Source organism: Rhincodon typus, chromosome 1 (assembly GCF_021869965.1).
Source record: "Rhincodon typus isolate 14 chromosome 1, sRhiTyp1.1, whole genome shotgun sequence".
Taxonomy (NCBI): Eukaryota; Metazoa; Chordata; class Chondrichthyes; order Orectolobiformes; family Rhincodontidae; genus Rhincodon; species Rhincodon typus.
The window spans coordinates 101,241,491-101,267,587 of NC_063332.1; the positions used below are offsets into that span (position 1 = coordinate 101,241,491).

The window sequence follows — 26,097 nt, forward strand, 5'->3', positions numbered from 1 at the left end:
ATCACGATATGGATTCCCTGGTTCTCAAATTGCCCAGTAAAACCGATAGCACCTTGGAATTAGAGGTGGTTTATGTTGTAATATTCTTTAACTAAATCTATCAACTCTTGAAAGGTTTTAGTATTTAGTGCCTCAGGGAAAGTTTGGCTCCTAATAACAAAAGCCTGTGGGCCTACAAGCCGTCAGGAGAATTACTTGTTACTTTTCACCTGCCCTAATGTCATTTGCCCAGAAAAATAATGCATTCCTTCCACATGCTGGACCTGTCTTTGATGAACAAACAAGTCAAACTTCCCAAATGACAGCATAATGCCAGAAATGTTTACCCCAAATCGCAATGACTGTTGCGAGCAAATTTCTTTAGGAGCGTGCTTTTCTCTTGTTGCCACTGAAATAACTCCACAGAGGCCAGTATCTCATCACCAAGTCACCCGTTATTTATACACGGTAAGTCCTTGACACTGATACAGCTCCCTCACAGCCAGCTCTTAGAGTGAACAGAACCCATGATACTCCTGTTTATATCGGTCAGTCAGGGTGCCCTGACTGGGCCAGATTTAACAGCTCCAGTCAGGGAACTCATATTCTACGAGGTCCACCTAGCTGACGTTGTTACCATCACTACAGCAGCCCATCCCTCATGTGATGAAGCTGCACTGCTCCACATTGAATACTAGTTGGAGGAAGCACTGACGGTGGTAATGGTACAGAATGTACACTGGGCAGAGGATTTCAACGTCCAACACCGAGTGATTCAGAAGTACAACTACTGAGCAAGCCAGTGGAGTCCTCAGGACATAACCGCTAGACTGGGCCTGCAGCACTTGGTGAGGGAATTACCAAGATGGAAAATAATCTATCTGACCTTGTCCTCAAGCAATCTGACTGTCCCAAATGCATCTGTCCATAAGAGTATCTGTATCAGTGACCCCACACAGAGATTGTGGAGTTAACGTCCCATTTTTGCATTGAGAATACCCTCCACTGAGCTATGTGGCATTATGACCACAGTATATGGGACACACTTTCAGCAGATCTAGAAACATAAGGCACTGTGGGCCATCGGCAGCAGAATTGTATCAACTATAATCTATAAACTCATTATAATCAATCCAGGAGATAAATCCTGGTTCAAAAGAGCAGCATGTGCCAGGAACATCACCAGGCATACCTAAAAGTCAGGTGTCAACCTGGTGACTAAAAACACAGGGCGACTTGTTAACTGTGGAAGCAACGTGCAATAGACACAAAAGCTGGGATAAGTGATCCGACAACTAATGAATCAGATTGAAACTCTGCAGTTCTGCCACACCAAATCACGAATTGTGGTGCACAATCAAACAACTAACAGGTGGTGGAAACTCCACAAATATCCTTATCCTTATGGATGAGAGAGCCCAACATATCAGTGCAAAAGACAAGGCTGAAGCACTTGCATCCATCTTCAATCAGTGGTGCTGAATGATGATCTGTGTCAACCTCCTCCAGGGATCCCCAGCATCACAGATGCCAATCTTCAGCCAATTCAATTCACTCCACATGATATCAAAAACCATCTCAGACACTTCATACTGCAAAGGCAATGGGCCCTGACCATATAGCTGAGGACTTCTCCTCCACAATGTATCGCACCCCTAGGTCAGCAGTCCTAGTTCAGCTGTAACACTGACATTTTCCTTGCAATGTGGAAAATTGCCCATGAATATCCTGTGCAAAAAGGAAAGACAAACCCAACCCAGCCTATTACCACTATCAGTCTTTCCTTGATCATCAAGAAAGTAAATCAAGTGGCACCTGTAAAGGAATAACCTGTTCGCTGAAGCTCAGTTTGGGCCCCACAAGCACCAATCAGCTCCTGACCTCTTTACCACCTTGGTTCAAACATGAACAAAATAGCTAAACTCCAGAGGTGAGGTGAAAGTGACTGCTTTTGACATCCAAGGAGCATTTAACTGAGTGTGGTATTAAGGAATCCTAGCAATACTGGAATCATTGGTAATTGGGGGGGTGAACAGGTTGTACACATTTCTAGCACATAGGAAGGTGATTGTGGTTGTTGGAGGTCAATCATCTCAGTCTTGGTATATCTGTGCAGAATTTCCTCAGTGTAGTTTTTTTTTGTCATATCCATCTGTATAGACATATGCCTTGGACAGGTGTGACTTGAACCCAGGCTTTCCTCAGGGTAGTGCCTTAGGCCCAGCCATCTTCAACTGCTTCATCAATGACCTTCCCTCCATAAGGTCAGAAGTGGGGATGGTCATTGATAGTTGCAGAATGTTCAGCACATTTGGGACTCCTCAGATACAGCAAATATCCAAATACAGCAAGACCTGGACAATATCTAGGCTGGGTTAAGAAATGGACAAGTAACATTTGCACCATACAAGCTCCAGATAATGACCATCTCCAAACAAAAACCGAATTAAATCACTGCCTCTTGACATTGGATGTCATAATCATTATTAAATCCTCCACTACTAATATCCTAGGGATTACCACTGACCACCTGCAAGATTCCCTCCATGCCACACACCATCCTATCTTGGTAACATATCAGCGTTCAGTTGCTGGGTCAAACTCCTGTAGCTGTCTTCTTTTCAGCCCTGTGGACGTATGGAGAGCCCAGGGACTGCAGCAGTTCAAGAAGACAGCTCTTTACCGAGTTCTCAAGAGCAATTAGTAATGTGCAATAAATGCTGGCCTACCTAGCAACAGTCATATTCCATAAACAAGCTTTTAAAACTCATTAATGAGGAATGGGATTTAAAAAGAAAAAAAAGGAATCAATTTCTAAAGCACCTCAACCCATCCTACAGTATAATATACCCAAACGCATTCTATTTTAAAAAAGCATCCAAGCAGACTGTATTTTGGTCACTGATTTGCCCTGACAACTCTTGTTTTTGAATACACTATTTTAAGGTTGAGGTTTGGTATTTTATTAGTTTAACATCACTAGATTGCTGAGCTTGTCTTTTTTAACTGTCTAATATTAGGTTTACGTTCAAGGGGAGAGATAGCCACAATTTTATAAATGGGAAGGGCGAAACGTTCCGAAGCGCTTCACAGAATGTGATTTACGTAAAAAAAGGAACAAAATCTGCCGCAGATCTAGGGATTTAAGCCCAAACTCTCACTTAAGGCCTTCATTTCTACAGTTCCATCGAAAGTGTGTCGCTAAAGTAATTGGGTGTGGGATTCCGTGCTACATGACTCTATATCCAGACCGGCTTGTTAGACACACGCGATGAAGTTAAAAACTCAATGAAATGCAGCGGGCAGAATGGGGTAAAAAAAACACATACACACACACCGCGTAGCTGTTGCGCCTCATAAAATATTTGAGCGAGGACTGGAGTGTGGAGTCGATAGAGATGTTAATTGGATTTGTTCATGTCTTGTGTTTATTGGGGCAGTACATCACATCTACTCTCTGGAGAGGAGTACTTCTGCTGTTTAATGTTTTGCTGATGGCACTGAGGCAGTGCTGTATTTCACATCGATTAAGAAGCATAATATTCCTGAAAAGGCATTTGCAAGCCCGCGTCCCTCTCAGGGATCACTTTAAACTAAACCTGTACAATTGCTAGGGAGCAAGTGCAACTGTGGATTTTTTTTTTGGCCCCTCTTGATGACACTTTAAAGATTATAAAATACCTCACCTTGCCAGTCTAAGACTTGGCAGTTCTTGTGGGAAGTGGTGACCGCTGTCTCTTCCTCGCACGATTTTAAGTCCCCCTCCCACCTTTTCTCACGTGATTTATTTTCGGATTCCTAATCTTAACCTGCTGCCGCTTCAAGGCGTCGTGAGGTTCCTCGCTTGGCGCTGGAGATGGAGGGTTATCTGTCGCTGCTGCTTTTCCTTGCCCGGTTGCCGGGCGCTGCAGAGCAGCGTGCTGATGTGAATGAGCTGCCCGGGGCTTGGCAGTCCAGCGGCGGCGGCGCTGCACCGGAGAAGGTGCGAGGCGAAACGCTGCGTGCAGGTAAGCACCCGGAGGCACTACTGGAGGGTGGTTGGACGGATTTGTGGATTCGGGAGCTGGGAGAAAACTGAGGAGATTGGAGGAGTGGCCAAGGAGGGAAGAGAGGACTGGAAGGTGGGTCAGATAATCTGCTCTCTCACTTTTTTTTCGCGTTAATCCTCCTGCAGGTTTGGGGAAACCCGTGTTTTAACTTGTTGGCCCCGTCTCCTCCTTTCCTTCCCACCTCTTTCCGCCCTTCATTTTACTCTGTAGCTTTTGGCATCATGCGGCTATTGCACTAATTACCGAGCGCCCACTGAACTTAAATTAACTGTGTTCTAAATTCCATTTTTTTTCAAATGAAATGTGTGAACACAGACTTGTTGCATACAATGGTGCGGCAATCTCATTCCTGTAACCTGCATGATGGGTGTTATCTGATCTGGGGTTGAATTGAACTGCTCAGTATCACTCATTTGTAGCAACACATTAAATGAATTTCCGATCTTTACAGCTTTCTGTACACGCCTTTCTAATGTTTCGGTGCAAAAGTCTAAATACTTCCTATTAATGTGAACCAACAAAATGACAGTCTAGATATGCATAACTAAATAGCTTGCATTTCGTAATACTGTATAGCTCGTGTATTTATTTCTCCACTTCTACCATATTACGGACGATGTAATTTCGAATGTTTGTACGTGGGAAATCAAAAGCTAAAACAGCAGTAACATCTCTGCAGTTCAAGTCTTTGTATAAATTGAGTTTTTTTCTGCATTCTAATGCTAATCTGAGTGCTGCGCCTTTCTGACATGCCACCATGGAGAATAGCTCTCGCTATTTTTTGCTGCTCAAGTATACTGTAGTGAAATAATTAAGACACCATTGCATGGTACTTTCTGTTTCCAACAGTTGAAATCAATAATTGTTTGAAGAATGCGCCAGAGGTGGGATGTGCGGTTTTTGAATGTTTGGAAAACAGCACCTGTGACCTGGATAATCTGTACAAGATCTGTAGCCTCCTTCTCCAGAATGCAGGAAGCTTTAACACACAGGTAATGGCTAGTTTTTTTTTAATGCTCAAGTCTTAAAATTGTGCAAATGTTTGTAATCATGCTAAATAAAAACTGCAAGAACTGCAGGTGTTGTAAGTCTGAAACAAAAATAGAAATTACTGGAAAGCCTCAGCAGGTCTGGCAGCAACTGTGGAGAGAAATCAGTTAACTTCTGGTCGAGTGACCCTTTCTTGCCTCTGATTTCTCTCCACAGATACTGCCAACCTGCTGAGCTTTTCCAACAATTTCTGTTTTTGTTTGTAATCATGCTGCTAGTCACCTACTTTTAAAATTTCTTATTGTATTTGTTTCTAATATTTGGGACAGGAGCAGAAGTAGGCCATTCTGCCCATCAAGTCTGCTCTGCCATATATGAGATAGTCATATGGCATGGGAACTGACTCTTCAGTTCAACTCGTCCACACGGACCAAGTTTCTCAAATGAAATTAATCCCATTTGCCTGCACCTGGCCTGTATCCTTCTAAACTTTTTCTATTCATACACTTATCCAAATAACTCCCAAATGTTGTAATTGTATTTGCATCTACCACTTTTCTGGCAGTTCATTCCACGTACGAACCACTCTCTGTTTGGAAAAAGTTGCCCCTCAGGCCTCTTTCAAATCTTTCTCCTCTCTCCTTAAAATTATGCCCTCTAGTTTTGAATTCCCCAACCCTAGGGAAAAGACCTTTTTCTATTCACATTGTCTGTGCCCCTCATAATTTTTTAAACATCTATAAGTTCACTTCTCAACCTCCTACTCTTCAGTGAAAGAAGTCCCAGCCTCTCCTTATAAACAAACCCTCCCATCATGGTCACATCCTTGTAAATCTTTTCTTCATCCTCTCCAATTTAATAATATCCTACCTATAGCAGGGTGACCAGAACTGTACACAGTACTCCAAAAGTATTCCCACCTCCTAAACTCAATGGTCTGAGCAATGAAGGCAAATGTTCCAAATGCCTTCTTTACCACTGCCTACCTGTGACACAACTTTCAGTGAACCATTTACCTGAACCCCTAGGTCTCTCTGTTCTGCATTTCTCGCCAGAGCCCTACCATTACTGCCCTTGTTCATCCTACTAAAATGCAACAATGCATATTTATCTAAATTAAACTCTGGTTCCCACTCCTCAGTCCATTGGCCCAATTGATGAAGATCCCTTTGTAATCTTAGATAGCTTTCCTCACTATCTACTATACCACCAATTTTAGTGTCATCCACAAACTTAGTAACCATGCTTCCTATATTCACACCCAAACTGTTTCTATAAATGACAAACAATAATGGACCCAGCTTTGATCCCTGCAAAACACCGCTGGTCACACAGGCCTCCAGTTCGAAAAACAAACCTCTTCCACCACCCTTTGTTGCCTGCCATCAAGCTAATTTTGTATCCATTTGGCAAGCTCTCCCCGAATCCCTAACCAGTCTATCATGTGGAACCTTATCAAAGGCCTTACTAAAGTCCATATAGACAACGTCTACCACTCTGCCCTCATCTATTTTCTTGGTCACACCCTCAAAAAAACACAACTAAGTTTGTGAGACATGAATTTCCATGCACAAAGCCATGTCAACTATCCCTAATCAATCCTTGCCTCTCCAAATGCATATAAATCCTGTCTCTCAAAATCCCCTCCAATAACTTACCCAATACTGATGTCAGACTCACTGGTCTTTTGTTCCCAGTTTTCTCTTTGCAGCCTTTCTTAAATAAAGCCACAACATTAGCCACCCTCAATTCTCCAGCATCTCACCTGTGGTTGTTAATGACACAAATATCTTTGCTGGGAGCCTGCAATTTCTTCTCTTGCTTCCTACAATGTCCTAGGATACACTTGATTGATCGATTGTACAGTGAAAAACTTTGTTTATGAGCAGTACAGGCAGATGATAGTAAGCAAGGATGTACAGATCAAAAAGACTTAGACAGAAGCATACTAGTTACATTGCACAGGGCATGCATTGGGTGAGATCAATATTAGCAAGATCAGCATTACTTGAGGCTAGAAAGTCCATTCATCAGTCTATCAATGGCTGGAAAGAAGCTGTTCCTGAACCTGCTCATGCGTGTGTTCAGGCTTCTGTACCTTCTGCTTGATGGAAGAGGTTGTAGGAGAGCATGACTGGGGGGCGATGGGTCTTTGATGATGTTGGCAGCCTTTCTGCGGCAGCAAGCCATGTAAATGGAGTCCGTGGATGGAAGGGGTTGGTTTATCTGATGGTTTGGGCTGTGCACGCCACCTTTTGTATCTCTTATGGTCCTGGGCAGAGCAGTTGCCATACCAGGCCATTATGCACCCAGACAGTATGCTTTCAATGGTGCATCTGTAGAAGTTGGTGAGGGTCCTTATGGACATGCCAAATTTCCTGAGCTGCCTGAAGAAGAGGCATTGCTGTGCCTTCTTGACCATTGCATCTATGCAGGAAGTCCAGGATAGGTTGTTGGTTATTGTCACTCCGAGGAACTGGACGCTCTCCACCCTCTCAACCTCAGTTCCGTTGTTGTAGATGGGAGCGTGTTCTCTTCTTTTCTTTCTGAAGTCAGTGATCAGTTTTTCAGTTTTGCCGATGTTGAGGGAGGGGTTGTTCACATTGGACCACGTCACCAAGTCCTCTATCTCCCTTGTCTATTTTGACTCGTCGTTGTTAGATATCCGTCCTACTACAGTGATGTTGTCAGCAAGCTTGTAGATGGTGTTAGTTAGGAATTTGGCAACACAGTTGTGGGTGTACAGGGAGTGCAGTAGGAGGCTGAGGACGCATCCTTGAGGGCCTCCAGTGTTGAGTGTTATTGTGGAGGAGGTACAGTTACCTATCCTCACTGATTGCGGCCTGTGAGTCAGAAAGCTGAGAATCCAGTTGCAGAGGGCAGCACTGAGACCAAGGTCACAGTTTTGAGATCAGTTTGGAGGGGATAGTGTTGTTGACTACAGCTCCACCTTCAATGAGCAGGAGTCTGATGTAGGTGTCCGTGTTGTCCACCTGTTCCAGGGATGAGTGCAAGACTAGGGATATGGCATCTGTTGTGGACCGGTTACATTGGTAGGCAAATTGTAGGGGTTCAAGGCAGGCTGGGAGATGGGAGTTGATGTGGGCCATGACCAGCCTCTCAAAGCACTTCATGATTATTGAGGTCACAGCCACTGGGTGGTAGTCATTAAGGCACATTGCATGTGCCTTCTTAGGTACAGGGATGATGGTGGTCTTCTTGAAGCAGGTGGACACTCTGGCTTGTAGGAGGGAGAGATTGAAGATGCCGGTGAATACCTCCGTAAGTTGGTCTGCACAGGATCCGAGTGCTCGACTGGGGATGCCGTCCAGGCCTATCACTTTCCTTGGACTGACTCCCAGGAAAATCGATCTGACGTCAGCAGCAGTGACTGATGAAAGTGATGTATCCGGGGCTGTCGGGGCAGGCATTGCCACGCCGCTGGCATTCTGCTCAAACCGAGCATAAGAAGCATTGAGTGTGTCAAGGAGGGATGTGTTTTTGTCCGCTACCTTACTCTGCTTCATTTTGTATCCTGTACTGTCTTTTTAGGCCTTGCCATAGACAGCGGGAGTTAGTTTGGTATGTCTGGGCCTCTAACTTGGTCCGATACTGCCTCTTGGCCTTCCCGATGGCTTTGTGGAGGTCATGTCTGGATTTTCTGTTTTGGTCTGTATCATTCAACTTGAATGCTACACGTCTGGCCTTCAGTAAGGAGTGGATTTCCTGCTTCATCCAAGGTTTACGGTTGGGGAACATTCGAATTGACTTCTTTAGTACACAGTCCTCCGCACGTTTTGTTAATGAAGTCCATGATGATGGTTGCATACTCAACCAGGTTTTCCGCTGAACACTTGAACATGGTCCAGTCCACTGATTCCAAGCAGTTCCGGAGACTGTCTACCACAGCCTGGGACCAGCACTGTACTTCCTTTTGTGAAGCATCCTCCTGTTTCAGTTCTGCTTGTAAGCTGGGTGGAGGAACACAGCACCGTGATCTGATTTTCCGAAGTGTGGGCAGGGAATGGAACGGTAAGCATCTTTGATGGTTGTGTGGCAGGGATCCAGAATGTTCAGTCGCCTGGTGGAGAAGGAGATGTGTTGGTGGTATTTTGGCATCACCCTCTTGAGGTTGGCTTAATTGAATTGCTGGCCACAATGAATAGGGACTCGGGGAATTTTGTCTCTGGTGTGTTTGTGGCGGTGTAAATCACGTCTAGGGCATTCTTCACATCTGCATGGGGTGGTATGTCAACTGCTGTCAGGATGGCGGGGGTGAACTCTCACGGCAGGTAGTAGGGCTCTGGAACTTTATCTAGTTTTATGCTTTTTAAGACCTCCAGCACATCCACTAATGTAATGTGGACTGTTTTTCAAGACATCACTCTTTACTTCCCCGAGTTCTCCAGCTTCCATGTCTTTCTCCACAGCAAATACTGAAGTGAAATGTAGTATCTCTCTTATCTCCTGTGTTTCCACACATAGACTACCTTGTTGATCTTTAAGGGGCTGTATTCTCTCCCTAGTCGCTGTTTTGCCCTTAATATACTTGCTGAAATTCTTTCGATTATCCTTAACCTCAACATGACTGAAATGATAATCCTAAACTGCACTTTTCTTGCCTCATACATATAACCCTGGATTTCCTTACTGTTTAGAAATCTATCTCAGCTGTAAATACACTTAATGACCCAAACTGGAATGAGCTGCCAGAGGAAGTGTTGGAGTTGAGTACAATTACAACAGTTAAAAGATATTTGGACAAGTATGTGAATAGAAAATGTTTAGAGTGATATGGGCCAAACGCAGGCAAATGGGATCAGTTCAGTTTAGGAAACCTGGGTTGGCTTGGACAAGTTGGACTGAAGGGTCTTTTCCTGTGATCTATGACTCTACAGCCTTCTGTGGTAAAGAATTCCACAGATTAACCACCGTCAACAATTTCCTCCTCATCTCTATTTTAACTGACAAGCCCATTTCTATGAGATTATGCCCTCTGGCCCGAGAAGGGGAAAACAAACTTTCTGCGTCTGTCCTGTCAAATCCTCTGAGAAATTATGTTTCAGTAAGGTCTCCTCTCATTTTCATAAATTTCATTAGTCATGAGGCACTAAGTTATTCCCATCAGTTTTGATTTGGGTGTTTCAGAGGAATGTTCCTTTTATTTAATTTATGAAGCAACAGCAACGTTAGGGGCTTTAATGTACTAACACACCCAAAGTGCTTTGCAAGAGCCTTAGAAAACAAAATGACACTGAGATTCCTAATTAAGTATTAGTTTAGATGACCAAAAACTTAGAAAAAGAGAGGTTTTGAGTAGGGGCCTTAAAGGTGGAAAGATGGAAAGAGATGTAGGGTAGAATTCCAGAGGTTAGGGTGAGGGAATTTTCACCGATGGAAGGACCCGGAAAAAAATTTCTTGGAGGGTTATGTGGATGGGGAAGATTATAGAAGAGAACAGTGAGGACGTGGAGAGATTTTGGAGCAAAAAGGAGAATTTTAACATTCGAATGTTGCTTAACTAGAAACCAGTGTCGGTTACCAAACATAGACGTTACGGGCAAATCAAAATATTGACTGTTTCCAGAGGAGTTAAATATAGCTCTTGGGGCTAACGGGATCAAAGTGTGTGGGGAGAAAGTGGCAACAACGTACTGAGTTGGATGATCAGCCATGATCGCATTGAATGGTGGAATGGACTCAAAGGGCTAAATGGCCTACTCCTGCTCCTGTTTTCTATGTTTCTATGTTTAAACAAAACTTGTAGAGAGGTAGTTCATAGCAGAATTTTTTGATGAATTCAAGTTTCTGGAGGGAGAATGTGGGAGGTCAGTTAGGAATACGTTGGAATAGCAAACCTGGAGGCAAGAAAGACACAATTAAGGGTTTCAGCAGTGGATAAGTTGAGATGGGGTGAGATAATGTTGCAGAGGTCGAAATAGGCAATGGTGTGAATGTGTGGTTAAACGCTCATCCCACATTCAAATACAGCACAGAGCATGTCAACAGACTGGCTTAATTTCAGACCATTGCCAGGAACATGGGTAGAGCTTATAGCTCGGGGATAGAATTTGGAGCAGGGATCAAAGACAATGGTTTCAGTCTTTGGAGTATTTAATTGGAGGAAAATTCTGCTCGCCCTGAAATTGGATATTGAATAAGTAGTTTCATAATTTTAATTGTAATGCAAGGGTTGAGAGAACTTGTGGTGAGGTAAATATTGGGATTCAGCAGCATACATTTGAAAACTAACACTTTTGGATAAACTCACTGAGGAGCTATATATATGAGAATAGAAAGGAGCTACGAATAGATCCTTGAGGCACAGCAAAGGTAATAATGCAAGAGGGATATAGAGCAGCACGACAACATTGGTTTAAATGACCGTGCTAATTTCAAATACACAAGATATAGTCAACCTTCTCATCAATAGAAATGTTTCTGTTTTATGGGTGATGTTCATAAGTATCAATCATGCAGAGACTGTTTAATGAATTCTGTGTCCAAAATAGAAAAATGATCTGTAATACTGCAATTCAATCTTAAAAGTTTACAATAAATGTAATGAATGCTTTTCCAGAAACTATAATTTTAAGCACAATTTTACCAGGTGAAGCATAATAAACTAATGATGGAGTGCATAAATATAATCTTTTATTTGTCAGAAACACTTCAAATTCTCTCATGAATGTGCAAATACTGGTTAACCTGAATCAAACAATGTGTCATTGGGCAGTTTGAAAACAGGGTATTGCAGCGACCTTATTCCTGTTCCATCCCAAAACCAGTTTTTGTTTTTCAGAAGGTGTAATTAAGAAGCCTTGGCATATTTCCTTCATGGACTAGGAAATTAAGTTTCACTTTCTCTGTGGCTTAGCCTGGTACCATATGGTGGATTTTTCCATTGGAGCTTTGAAGGGCATAGCTCGCTGTAATTGCCATTGTACTATTTTTCCTTCTACTGCTGGAAAGTTTAGTGCTTCAAGCCAAAGAAGGCTTTCATTTGTTACACCTTTCCTGTGGATTAGCTTCACCCCTCCTTTACTTGAAGAAAGAAAATCAGGTATTATGTGTAAAATGGATTTAATTTTGACACACTGGCAAAATGCTGCAAAAATGTTCAAAATAAAAATAGAAGTATTGTGGCCTTTCATCAGTTCAACTCGAATTGGACTTGATTTTGAGTCTTGGGACTTCATCACTATCTGGGAGAGGTTAGACAGACCTAGTCTTTTTCCTGACTGTCAGTTTGTATTTTAATCCAGGATCACGTCAACAGATTGATATACTTTATACAGTTTTTAAGCAAATAATTTGTAGCACCTCAGATCTCGTCAATTTCTTGTACATAAAGGAGTTCAATAGTAGGACTTTTTGTTTCTCTTCTGTTATCAATGCAAAAGAATTCTACTTGTGGAATTTGTTGCCTCAACGCTTCTCCAAAAGCTGAAAAACTGAAGTTTCCCACTGTCTTGTAATTTTTTTATGATCTCCCTCTAGCTTGTCCTCTTTGCATTATTACAGCTCTGTATCTCATGTAAATCACTGCTACATAAACTTTAACCATAAACTCCCTCTTGAAGCTTGTTTGTGTGCACTTATCTATGCTTCTACAGGAATGAGTAGATCCAGCTGTAACATTTGACACAATGCCATCACAATCAATGCTTTAACATTAAACTTTTGACAGCTGTTAACATAAACTAAAGTTTTATCCACATCTTGAATTAAATTTTATTTAAAGAATCCAGCACTTTTGATAATTAAATGTGTAATTCATTGCATCATGCAAAGCATTGTAAAATGTGAGGACCTAACAAGAGCTTCTCTCCATCTAAGTTGTCCAATGTAAAGTTCAATAGATCTATTTTTAATTTATTTAAATAATTGAACTTCCTAGTATGTGGACCTAAAATATTGGAAAAAGCTGGTTGCCCTTTGAATCTGTTCCACCATTCAGAAAGATAATAATTGTTCTGGAGCTTTAATTCCACTTTCCTGCCTGCAATCTTTTACACCCACCTCAACCTTGGACTCCCTTGTAGATTAAAAATCTCTCTAACTCAGTCTTGAATATATTTGACAACTCAAAATCTACTGCTGTCTGGCATAGGAAATTCCAAAGTTCTAATGACACTCCAAGAGAAGAGGTTCCTTCTCAATTCTGCCTTTCAAACAATAGGGTCTCTCTTTTAACTTGTACCTCTAATTCTAGGTTCTCCACAGGGGGAAACATACTGTCAGCATCCAATTTTTCAAGATGCCTCCGAATTCTGTATGGTTCAATAAGATAACCTCTTGCACTTCTAAATGCCAATGAAATTAGGTCAAACCTGCTCAAGCTTTATTTGTAAGATAATCTCTTTAAGCAAGATACCGACTCAACTTTCTTTGAACTGCCTCTAATGTAAGTGTATGCTTTATTTAATAAAGAAATTAAAATTGTACACAGCGCCTAAGGTGTAGTCTCACCAATGTAGAGTCATAAGAGCATTTCCCTACTTTTAACTTATCTTCCCCTTGCAATAAAAGGCAACATTACTTTTGCCTTCTCAATGATTTGCTGCATCTGTACACTAACATTTTGAGTACAAGGGCACCTCAGATTCTCTCTCACCACAATGTCCTGTAGTGCCTCTCCATTTAAATAATATTCTGTTTTTTATTTTTCCCATTAAAGTAGACAAATTCACACATTCCCACATTATATATTGCATCTACCACATTTTGTCCACTCACTTAACCGTATCCATATGCAGACTCTTTGACTTGGATCTTGCATGAGTTGAGATAACTTGAGAGCTCCCTTAAAAAATAACAGACAGGTCCAGATTCTGTGACTTCCACCCCTAATCAAGGAGATTCTGATTTTCAGGACTGCCTTTTAAGATTTTGGGTTGGCTTAGGTCACGTGCCTGCATCCAGCATTCCCAAATTGGCTTGTTCACTTGTGGAAAAAGGCATGTCCTACTCAACTGCAATTTTATGGATTTTTGGGTTATCAACCAAGTCTCATTTTGCGTTTTTAGCTGAGAACCTGAAATCTATTAACCTGTTAAAACTCCTGAACTTCAAAGAGGCCATTACAAGATTCACGGTTCTGGCTTTTTAATCTATTTTGTCAATTGCACAATTTTTATTTGATATTTAAGGTTGATTACCTCTTGCACTTCTAAATGCCAATGAAATCAGGTCAAACCTGCTCAAGCTTTATTCGTAAGACAATCTCTTTAAGCGAGAAACTGACTCAACTTTCTTTGAACTGCCTCTGACTGCTTACAGCTTCTGCTATCTATACTTTAAAAGAGCCTGAATGATTGACTTTTTAATTGGGTTGTAGCAAAATCTGTCTAGTCCAGAATGTACGTTGGGAGCCAGAGTCCTGCTTGACAACTCATGGTTCAAAATGCAGATAAGCAGGAAGCTGCTGTCCAGTCACAAGCCATCTGTCACCAACCAGTAGGAGGCAAAAGAGACAACGAGCAGAGGCTCCATGTTTCCAAGAGGAAAAAGAGCTTCCTTGTTCCCAGATAGGAAGATGAAGTTCTCTGCGTTCTGCATCAGCTCCCGAAAGGACATTAGTCAAGATGGTAAAGGAAGGTGAACTGAATAAACCCGCACATAGAATTTCTTTTCGCCTCCCTCCCAAAACGTATTCACACACCAGAATGGGAGAAGTGGAGAGCCCAAGCTGAAAGGAAAATCTTCCTTGGTCCTGCATTCTTTTATGAAGTTTGCTGAGGCCAGCTCTGTATGTATGCTACCAGTGGCAAAAGCAAATTTGATGTTAGTTAAACTCAACTCTTTAGCTCTGTTTCGGTCCTCCCCTCATTCCTTGATGAGCAAGACATGACACTGTGTCTGTGGTTCTATCACAGTTTCTCCTCCTCCAGCAAAAAAGTAAATAAAATGGTTTTGTTAGTTTTGCTACTTTTAAATTGTTGCTTTTTGCTTTTTAAAAATGATTATATTGTGTTGACCTCTTCGTTCTGCAAAATTTTGTTTTCTTCATGCCTCAACTTTAATTTTTAATGTTGTGCCTAATATTTCAGAAATTTGTTCATTGGCTCCTTCTGAGAAAAGATATGGTGTGGCCCCTCATCTGACAAGGTTGTACATTCCTGAATAGAAAATACCTCTTTCTTTAAGAAAATCAAAAGTAATGAATAAATTGTTTTACTGTTATTTTGCACATCCAGTTGACAGTCCAGGATATGCTGCTTCTGTATAGTAGGTGAATGAGACTGGAAGTGGTATTGGTATGAAGAGGCATTAGTGAGTAGGTGGGGGTTGACTTGACAGGAATGAGTGACAATGAGTTGAGTGGCAAAGCCTGGCTATGGAGGAAGTGTGAGGATGCATGACCTCATGCGGCCCATGAGGGGTGATGGGTGGTAGGTGGGGTTTGGAGATTGTGGGGATTCGAAGAGTGAAGCCTGAAGCCCCTTGCCTGTTTTATTTTAATTGGGATGAAGTCCCACAGTGCTGAGGTAGGCCTGTTAAATAACACACTAACATCTAGGCGCCCTCCTGGCTGCATGCTACCTCTTTCCTGGCCCATCTTGCTCAACCACAACTTGCCTCCCAACAATGAAGATCACATCTTTGTAACTTTCTGCTGAGACAGTCGTAAAAGTCAGGAATTTTTCCATCTCCTATTGCCTGCCTTGATGATGAAAATCCAGGCCTTTGCATTCTCCTCAAGCTTGCTTTCCAACCTATCTCGGCATCGTCAGCTAATTGGGTTACAATATATTGTTGGAATTGGTGTGAATGTGTCATTTACAGAAAACTTCCAAAACTAAATAGATGGCAACATTCAATTCTGCCCCGTTACAGCGAGATTACAAGTTGTTCGATAGGTCTCTCAACTGTTCAGGGGTCACTGAAGAGCAACTCTGGGGTTACGTTTCACTGCACCATAGACTTGTCACAGCACAGCAAGACACCATGCAGCCTGCACTGGCTACTTAAGCAAGCATTACTGAATGGCAATCTTCCATATTTTCTCTATAAACTTGCACGTTATCTCTATCTGAATAATCATCGAATGCCCTGAATCTTAAATCTTAAATTCTTAAATCCCTCAATTAAACCGGCCTCCTCCACACTTTAAGGCAGTATGTTCCAGACCCTAACTATTCGCTGCATGAAGGGTTACTTTTCTCACATCACCTTTGCTTCTTTTGCACATCACTATAAATCTACGGCCTTTCAATCTCATTTCTTTTATGATTGGGAAAAGCTTTTCCTCATCTACTGCATCCAGCCTGCTCATGATTTTGTAAACCTCTAAAAAATCTCCTCCCATCTCTTTTCTCTTCACGGAGAACAGTTCCAACTTATTCAATCTGTACTCATAACTTTCTCATTAACTTTCTAAGTTCCTCATTCCTGGAACCATTTGGGTAATTGGCTTCTGCATTGTTTCCAGTGCATTTGCACCTCTCCTATAATGTGGCATCGAAACTGTAAATAGCACTGCAGCTGAAGTCTAACAAGTGTCTTACACAAGGTCAATGTTGCCTCCTTGCTCTAGTACTCTATGTCCCAGTTATTAAAGTTGAGGGCATAACTGCTCTCTCCACTTTGTCCTGCCACCTTCAATGATGCATGCACCTACACCCCCGGGTTCCTTTGCTCCTGCCCCCACTTTGGAATTATACCCTTGATTTTATATTGTCCATTAATGTTCTTCCTTCCAAAGTGCATCACCTCACACTTCTCTGCGTTGAACCCCATCTGCCACCTATCATGCCTCTCTACCAACTTGGCACTGTCCTTGTCACTTCTAAGTTTACAATTCTTCTAAGTTTTGTGTCTTCTGAAAACTTTGATATTGTCCCCTGCAAACCAAGATCTAGATCATTAAATATATATCGGGATAAGCACGGTCCAAATATCGATCTGAGGAATTCCACTACAAACCTTTCTCCGTCCCCAAAAAAATGATCCATTGACTATTACTCTGTTTCCTATCACTTACACAATTTTGTATCCATGTTGCTCTTGTCCATTTTATGCAGCAACCTCCAACTTGCCTCGCAAATCTGTTGTGTGCCACTGTAACAAAAGTCTTTGGGAAATGCATGCATGTCACATCAATAGTGTTGTTGCCTCGAGCCTTTCTGTTACCTCTTCAAAAAACTCCAGCAAGTTAGTTAAATGTGATTTCTCCTTTAGAAATGATTTGAGTTGGACAGAAATAGGGGCAAGAGCAGTTAGTTAGCTCTGTGCAGTCAGGAATCACAAGTTGATCTGGAGAGCTATAAAAGTGGTGAAGTTACTGTCTCTGTTTTTGATGGGAGCCGTGAGGGGTTACAGAAGTCTATGCGCCTTGATATGTCAGTGCAACTGAGAGAGTGGAGGTTGAATAGCCCATAAGCAGTATTTGCTTCATTGCTACTGAATCAAATTAGAACTTTGGGAAAATCCAGAATGTATTTAGCTCAATAAAGGTGGTGTTGTGCTGATGAGTGCAGTTTTGGAATCCAGGGAAATGTGAACCCAGGACAGGAGTGTGATCAAGTGGCACAGGAGCAGTTGTTATTTTGTGGCTCTTGGGAGAGAGTTTAAAGCCAGATCAGTGAGCATGAAGAATTGTAATCCCTTATGAAGTCCCACCATGTCGTTAACGTCTGGGATGAATTGCTGAAAAATCCGTGCATTCCGTCTTGATTGCATTTGCTATTTGATATTGAGTCATACAGTTATACAGCACGGAAACAGGCCCGCACTGACCAGACATCTCAATCTGACCTAATCCCATTTGGCCCATATCCCTCAAAACCCCTTCTATTCATATACACATCCAGATGCCCATCTCAACAAGGTTCTGTTTTATTCTGAGGTATTAATCTTTGCTGTTCACTTCACCACCTATTTTGGTGTCATCTGCAAACTTACTATCCATGCCACCTTTCTTCACATCCCAATCATTTATTGAAGTGATAAATGGTAGTGGACCCAAGGCCGATTCTTGTGGCCCACCACTGGTCACAGGCCTCCAGTCCAAAAAACAACCTCTATCACCATCCTCTGTCACCTACCTTCAAGCCAATTTTGTATCCCATTGGCTAGCTCCCCCAGATCCCATGTGATCTAACCTTACTAACCAGTCTGCATGTGGAACCTTTTCAAACACTTTGCTGAAGTCCTTACAGACATATGTGCTTTGGTTTGTTTGATCACAGGATATTACCCTGTTCACAAAATAATCTCTGTGTTAGAAGTAATTTGTATGCGGGACCTAGATTTACCCGACTTATGAATGCATGTACTTACAAACATGATTTCATACAAGGGTGTAATTTTAAATATCTGACATACTAACATTTCCTGTACTTACAAATAGCTGCTTTATGTTGGTCCTGCAAAGTGTTCCGACTTGCCTACAAATCGACTTGTGAACGAACTCAGGAAAGGAAGCCGGTCACAATCCAGGGGCTGCTTGCACATGTGTTATCAATTGTATTACTGTTCTAACATTGCATAGTAAATTTGATTATTGTTTCTTCAAAGCAATGAAATCTTGTGGCATTATTCTCTTAGTAAGTCTCCTGGACCTTATAATTTTGTAACCTTAAAAATAAAGATTGGTCCCTAACCAAATCATAACATAATTTGAAGATCTTGTCTGGAATCTCAACATAAAGCAGGCAGTCTGGTCTGGGATATTGACAACACTCAGTCCTTTCATTCAAATAAATTGACAGACTGTACTAATTTGTAATCCAGGCTGTATGGCTGTTAAATATTTTGTCCTATTCATCACTTCTGGTCAACTTAATATCTTGCATTTATGAAGCACTCATTGGAATATTTGTGCATGGGGCAAGTAGATATTTGGTATGCAAGAAGAAGAGGTCATGGCTGTAATTAAGTCTGAGAGGTGATAATAAAGTGAATAGCTAGGTACAAGAAATGTTCCTTTGGTTAGAGGACATCAGGGCGTGGAGGTGTTTGTCAAGGTACTGGTCTGAAGACCAGTATTGAATGAACAGGCATTCCCTTCAACTAAATATTAGGAAGACTGAAGTAATGTTCTTTGGTCCTTGCCTAAGAGATCAATTCCATTTCCTCTCCCTGGACATTGTAAGAGGTTCATTCAGACAAATTGCAACTGCGTTGTTTTGGACAAGATGAGCTTCCAACCACATTGGCTCCATCGCCAATGCTGCCCACTCTTATCTCCATTATTATCGCCCAACTCCCGCTGCTCCCTCAGATTACCTAGTGCCCAGATGCCTTTGTTTCCTCTGCACTTGACTATTGCAGTGCTGTCTTGGCTGATCTCCATCATCTAACCAATAAAAAAGAGATTACACTGCTCCCTGAATCCTAACTTGCATCAAGTCCAGTTCAGCCATTATTGACCCACAGTTCAGCAACACATAAACTTTAAAAGTCTAATGTTGTCAAATCTCAGCTCCGATTTGCCACCCACTCCTTTCCTCTGATTTTGATCATTCAATTATAGGTGGCTATGCCTTCAGTGTTCTAGGCGCAAAACAAAAATGTTATTTCTAAAACTTTTAAACCTCCCCTCGCCACTTTAAGACTGTTTAGAAACCAATGCTGTGACCAAGCTTTCAGTCATCTGTTCTAATATCTTCTGTGACATTTGGGAACAGTTCCATTATAGTGAAGGTACTGTATAAATTGTTCTGAAACAGATCTGAAGCATGAACTGTTTCTTTCTCCACAGGTACTGCCAGACATGCTAAGTATTTCCAGCATACTGTGCTTTCTATTTCAGATTTGCAGCATCTGTCTATTTTTCAGCTTAAATATGGTGGGGTAGTGTGTCTAGACAGGTAGCTTTTGCTGGGAACTGGCACGACCAAATGGGCTGAATTACCTCCCTCTATGCTGCAACCATTCTAAGCTTTTTATTGAGTTGCTTGTTACTGGGAGCTGTGTAGGTGTGTAATCCCCTAGGTTGTTTGTGTGAAAGGAGACTTATTTCAGAGTAGAACGGAGCTGGAAATGCTAACATAAGGCTCTGCAAAATAAATTCTATTGAAATGTGGTAGACAGCACTGGGATAACCTTCGAGCAGATGCTACATTTCCTATCTTTAAATCCATTGCAGCCTATAGCAATGCTGTCAGAGGAATGTAGTGAGAGGAACATTTTGGGTGTCTTTCAAATTCTTTCCTGCCCCCATTTGAGAAAGTGATTAGCGTTTAGAAAGGTATGTTGATCCAAGGCTGAAATTGACACCAAGGAATCAGGATTATTTTGTCATTCTGTTCTTTTTAATTAAACTTTATATTTTGATTCATAGTGTGGAAAAATTACTTACCTTTCCTCCTTTCTCCCCCAACCCCCAACATTCTCTCTCTCTCTTTCACTCTGTCTCTCTCACACTGTCTGCACTAAAAGTACCTAAAGCCTGAAGAAAGCCAGTTGATTTTCCCTTGCCAGTAGCTATAAGCTGTGTTTTTTAAACTAGCTGCTAAGAGACTTTGCAGTTAATGTACCAATCACATGTGCCTCCTGTGAAGAAATAATATGAGCCTGGAGATTGAAGAATAGAAAATCCGTGCAAACAACAGGAATATCTCAATGAATCCTGTGGACTGAGTCCATTAACTGCTTCCCAGATCTTTTCCTTCCACTTAGAGGAAATGTCTTCTATTTTTGTTGTGTATTAGCTTTTTAGAAGCGGATTAGAATTTTAACTAGTAGCATTATATTGCAACAGATCATAATTGTTTACCTGTAGATAGAATCTATTCATTTGTAATAAATTGTACTTACTGTTAACTATAGAACCTGGTCCATGTTTTCCGTTAACCTGGATCTATCCAATGGGTAAATTGGGGGCTTTATGTACTTTGACTGACTGTACTTTGTACTTTTTAAATACTGTGATGACTCCAGGACTGTCAGAGCTTGAGTTCGAATGCGCTACTCCAGCGAGGTGTGACATGTCCGAATATCTTTGCACCAAAAAAGCAGCTTAAAGAAAATCCAAGTTTGCGCTGATGATTGATTAAGTCTGGAATGAAGGCTATTTTGTGGACAGTGTCAAGATTGTAGAAATTTGATCTCTCAATTCTTCTCTTGTGCAAGTTTAGCCAATTTTGGGTGAATTGCATTGAAAAACAACACAACCTGTCAGGAATGTCTACTTGTGGAATAGTAATAGTCATTCAAACAGTGGAAAGTGCATTGATTTATTTTGTTGTATAATTTGGTGCGCTTGTTCTCACTATTTTTATGTCCTATTCCAGGGAAAGCAATTTATCAAAGATTTCCTGAAGTGTAATGCAGTTGGAATTAAATCTAGATTCAGCTGCAGTATTCGAAGATGTCTTGCAATACAGCAGATCCTTTCCGAATTGCAAGAGACTTGTTACCAGAAGAATGACATCTGTGCTGTAGCAAATGATAATGCTGATGCTTTTGCGGAAATGATTGATCTACACAATATGTTATCAAATAGGTGGGTATATATTGAGTTGTCTGACTTGGTTTTTCACCTTTTCCTCTACTATTGTTGAAGTAGGCAGAAAAACTGTGAACATCACCAGGACCGGAATGTAATTGTACTTCTTGGATGAGTAATATTGCATTAGATTTTCTTGCAGTCAAACTTTAATTTTGTATTTACAAAGTCTCTTGCATTTTTGAGTTTTTTTTTGATAGAATTGCTTGTTGATATTTTTCCCATTTTTTGTCACCATTAGTTTTGATCAGTTTAGTTTGCATTTTGCAGGAAACATTTCACTATTAGGGTGTACTATCTGACAGCATTGGCAAGAGTAGAAAAAGGGGATAATGTAATTTGAAATTTCAGGTTTGGACTAAAGAAGCTTTCATTGAGAAGATTCGACAATTGACTTGTTTTTCTTCCTCTAACACTCAGTTCTGTGATGTGATCTATAACTGTTTTTTTCCTTAGAACAAGAGTAGCCCTACAAGTCTGCCATATGCCTCAATGAAATCATCACTGATCTGTGAAATGCTATTTGTGTTTGTCCCTTTGCTTCGTGCCCATTAATAGTTTAGATAACAACCGGAGTTAAAATTCACAGTTGAGCGGCACAAACTGCCAAGTGTGGAAGCGTTCCAATTTCTACTCTCCTTGTATGTTTCTAACTTCGTTCCTGAAAATGCCTGTCATTTTTAAATTATGTACCAGTCTTCAATGTTACTTTAAATCATAACACCATCTAGACTTAGAACTATATTGCTGTTCCTTCACTGCTGCTGGGTCAGAATCCTGTGAGCGCTGTGAAACATCTGCACAACCTACAGTGGTTCAAGAACTCAGCACCATGTTCACACAGGAAATTTGCGATGGACAATAAAATGCTGGCCTAGCCAGCCACACACACACATCCTTTGAAATGAACTAATTTTTATTTTCAAAAACAGTCTACCCTCAGTTCCCTGGAAATACTATCTTAGTTGTTATGACGTTGTGGGAAGAAACACTAAGATATTCAAGGAGAAGCATTGAGAATCATAACTCCACATCCTGTTGAAATGTGTATTCCTTTTTGTTTCTTCTATGTTCCCTCCACTGGTATATTCATATATAGTAGCATTAAGTGAACAAACTGCACAATGCAATTTTCAATACCTTGCAATTTTGTAGTTGCTCCTTCTATATAAATTTTTTAGTTGCCCTAAATGGCAGCCAATCCAAATCCAATATCTTCTTACCAATGTTTTGAGCCAACCAGAACTGTGCATTGCTGTAGCATAACCTCTATTCCTTGTAGTGTAGTCCCTTGTAATTTCAATTCTTTAGATCTGGTATAAGGTATGATGTGTATATTATGTGCTTGAATGCATTGTTGAAAACAATGGGCTTGCCTAAGTAAGCTGAGCTTTGATCAAGACACCATTCCAGGAACCCCCGTGTTGAGAATTTGCTGACATAGTTTTGCCATTAATTTGAAATGGCAGCGCTAGTGGAAAAGAAGATCTTTTGGACTCACTGGGTGAATTTTGTGGAGGCAGTCCATCACTGGACTGAACAACCAGCATAAGACAGACATTGCCTCTTCCAAGGAAGGCTTGCTGAATCACATGCCAATTGGTCACTGGCAAGGTCAGTAGTGGGCATTTGCCTGAACTAAAGACCTCAGGGACTGTTGGCCAATAAGAGGCTGGTAGCTCCTACACTCAGCAGCGCCAGGGAGGAGGCTGCTGGAGGGGATCCCTGGAGTCCTAAGATTATAAAGGACCTAGGACAAAGGTAAGAAGTTTGGAGCGGCATTGGGTGTATCAAGTAATGGTCACAGGGAGAGGAAAAGCCAGGGGAGGGAGACAATAAGAAGTCAAGGTCAGATGGTCCCACCTGGCAGCCCCTGTCTTTATCCTGTCCCTTGTTTAGGCACTGATTACCTTTTGATCATGGAGATAATCTCCCCTTCCCTGTACCCACCAGGTGCCAAGCTGCCAGCCTGGGTCAGTCAGCTGGCCATGGTAACAGGCCTGCTTGCAGCTCAGTGGTTGTGGACAGTGGTCCATGTTGGCCACTTAAGAGCCTTGATTTATAACTGGATGGGAAGGTCAACTATGCCACTGCCCAACTTGGACTTGATTCTGATGAATGTGAAAAGGTGGCAAAGTTTCAGTCCACTAACATCCCACCTAATTTCATGCCCTTCCTGCTCCAGGATCACCACCTCTGCAATCTGCATGTCCTGCCCTTTGGGTGGAAATTCACTTTGTGGTTTGATATGAGGGATAAACTGATTGAGACCCCAACATTTCCTGCATTTGCCCTAACTTTAAGTTTATATTCATCCATTGGTGGATGAAATCCAAAAAATAAACCTGTTGGACTTCTCTGGTGTGAGGGATTCCTTATTCAAAGGCTCTTGTATCCTCATTGAGGGAACCGGCAAAGGGAAGTGGAGCCATTCCCTGCCCTTGCAGCCCACAGTCCCTGTGGTCCTGACTCTCTGATGGGTATAGTGCAAACAGTACCCATCACCTTCCCAGTACTCTGAGCAATGAGAAGGTTGGCAACTTTAAATATCTAGGACTTTTGTCTCCAGGGCCCTTGGTCTTGGGTTAGACTTGGTATTGACCAGTTGCCTGTTTAATTGGCACTTAATTCAGCAAGTCTTCCCAAAAAAAAGACAGCACAATGCTTTCCAGTTGGCAGTCAAGTCCCCTGTCAGCTTCATTAAATAGTGGCTGTTATATATCTGTTGAAAAAGACTGAATATTTTGATAGGACTTGAAAGAAAAGGAGATTACATATTAACGTAAAATTGTGGCTTCTTTTTTAAACAGGGTGTACTTAGAATTTGTAAAGGTGCTATTTGACTGTGATACTAATATTGCTAATAGCATAAGGAGAAGTATACAAACTCGATTTGGTCCAAACCTTGATATTTTAAGGAGAATGATTCAAGATAATTCCTGCAGAATAACTGAGAAAGCAACATTACTTGGTAAGAATCGAACACCAGGATCTACTGTGAAGCCTGAGAAGGTCAGTAGAAGAGGGAGAAGCCTTGGATTAGACAACCTTACATCTAGAGATGAATACTGGAACCAGAAAACTGAAAAACCTGTACATAGATTTCCATAATTGTGCATAGATTTCTGCATTAAATGCTAAATGTACAGTTTGGTGCTACTCGTAGCTTGATTGATAAAATGCTGGTTTATTACAGCACCTTTTAGTTATCTTATTCCCCACGTCAGGCATTAATCATTGCTGTTGTACACAATAGTTTTGGTACTAAACAAAATTTCAGCCTTTTAGCGAGGAAACCATAAAGAATAATACACCGTGTAGAGTATAATAGTGTTTTAAAGACAATTTCACAACTGGATAATCAGAATATTCCTGTGAAGTTAAGTAACACTTGATGGTTAATTATTTACTGAAATATATCAATCTTCCTTGGAATGGGTGAGAAACTTAAAAATGAAGTCTCATTCACAGTGTAAAAGCTCTATCTGTAAACATCTAGTTCCTTTAACTATTCTGTGCAAATCACTAATTTTGTATATGTATAGAGCTGGAAAAGATGTAAATAGTTGTACAATGATTTTTTTTTTGTGCATGTACCTTTTTATTAAACCTATTTAATTGCTTTTGTTTTTATTTCCTTGTTACAGCCCTGTTTCCAGTTGCAATATAGTTTCATTTTCTCCTTTTTTGGGTGTCTTATTTCATCACTTGATACTGCTTTTTATTCACCTTGACAAAAGGAGGTTGTATGATAAAAAGACCTAGTGTGTATGTTTGGACTCAGTTTATCATCTTCCTTATCCTGTATTTTGGTTAAGCTTAGGGATAGGGTTAGTATTATTTGTAACCTATTCTCTGTATATACCTGTGTTGTATGATTTTGCTCTAAATATTTCCTCTGCCAGTCATTACTTTCTTGCTAGGTGGTAAACAAACCAACTAAGGAGGGTGTGGCTAGAATGCAGTATGCTGCTTGAATGTAGTAAACATTACTTGAAGCTAGTTATAGTGCTCATTGATTTTGTGATAATGTAGTTGGGTCAAATTTTGCAGAATGTATGCCTCCTAGCTAAATTGTTTATAAAATGTAATGTCCCTTCAATAGCTAAAACATATTTTAGATTCGGCATGCAGAACTGTAACGTTCTCTACCTAATAAGACAGCTTTTATTAAATGATGAATAGTTCCAGCAAATTATTGAAACTAGTTACAACTAGTGAACAAAATCATATGGCCCCTTTAGCCAGTTGTGTTCTTCATTTTCTAGACAAGGACACATTTATTTTGATATGAATAGTTGAGTGCCAGCTTTTGAAATCCTGCTTGTAAGTCTTGTGTTGTCTTTTATCCATCCAAAAATTATTTCATTAATTTCCCTTTACAAGTACTGGCTACTTTGGCCACTTGTATTAGTCAAGATCCTATTTTCTAACTGCCTGTGGTGGAAAGCCATTGGGCTATGAATAAGAGTGAGAGCAGTGTGATCTTAATGTTCTCAAATATTCAATTTCTGCAGGTGCCATTATATAATCAGTAACAGAAAGTCTGTTTTTTTTAAAAATTTTGTCTTTTTCTGGAATAGCCCAATTGTAGTTTCCTGACTGAGGACACATAAATGGGTC

The 26,097-nt window shown here is 41.0% G+C and overlaps 1 protein-coding gene across 1 annotated transcript; it reads left to right on the plus strand.

Annotated features, from left to right (window-relative positions):
* The first annotated feature begins 3,753 nt into the window (after window positions 1-3,753).
* LOC109912488 (stanniocalcin-like) lies at window positions 3,754-24,950 on the plus strand. The gene is made up of 4 exons (XM_020511928.2): window positions 3,754-3,986; window positions 4,878-5,020; window positions 21,260-21,471; window positions 24,285-24,950. Exons 1-4 carry the CDS (start codon window positions 3,836-3,838, stop codon window positions 24,583-24,585), a joined length of 807 nt encoding a protein of 268 aa, XP_020367517.2. The 5' UTR covers window positions 3,754-3,835; the 3' UTR covers window positions 24,586-24,950.
* The last annotated feature ends 1,147 nt before the right edge of the window (window positions 24,951-26,097 follow it).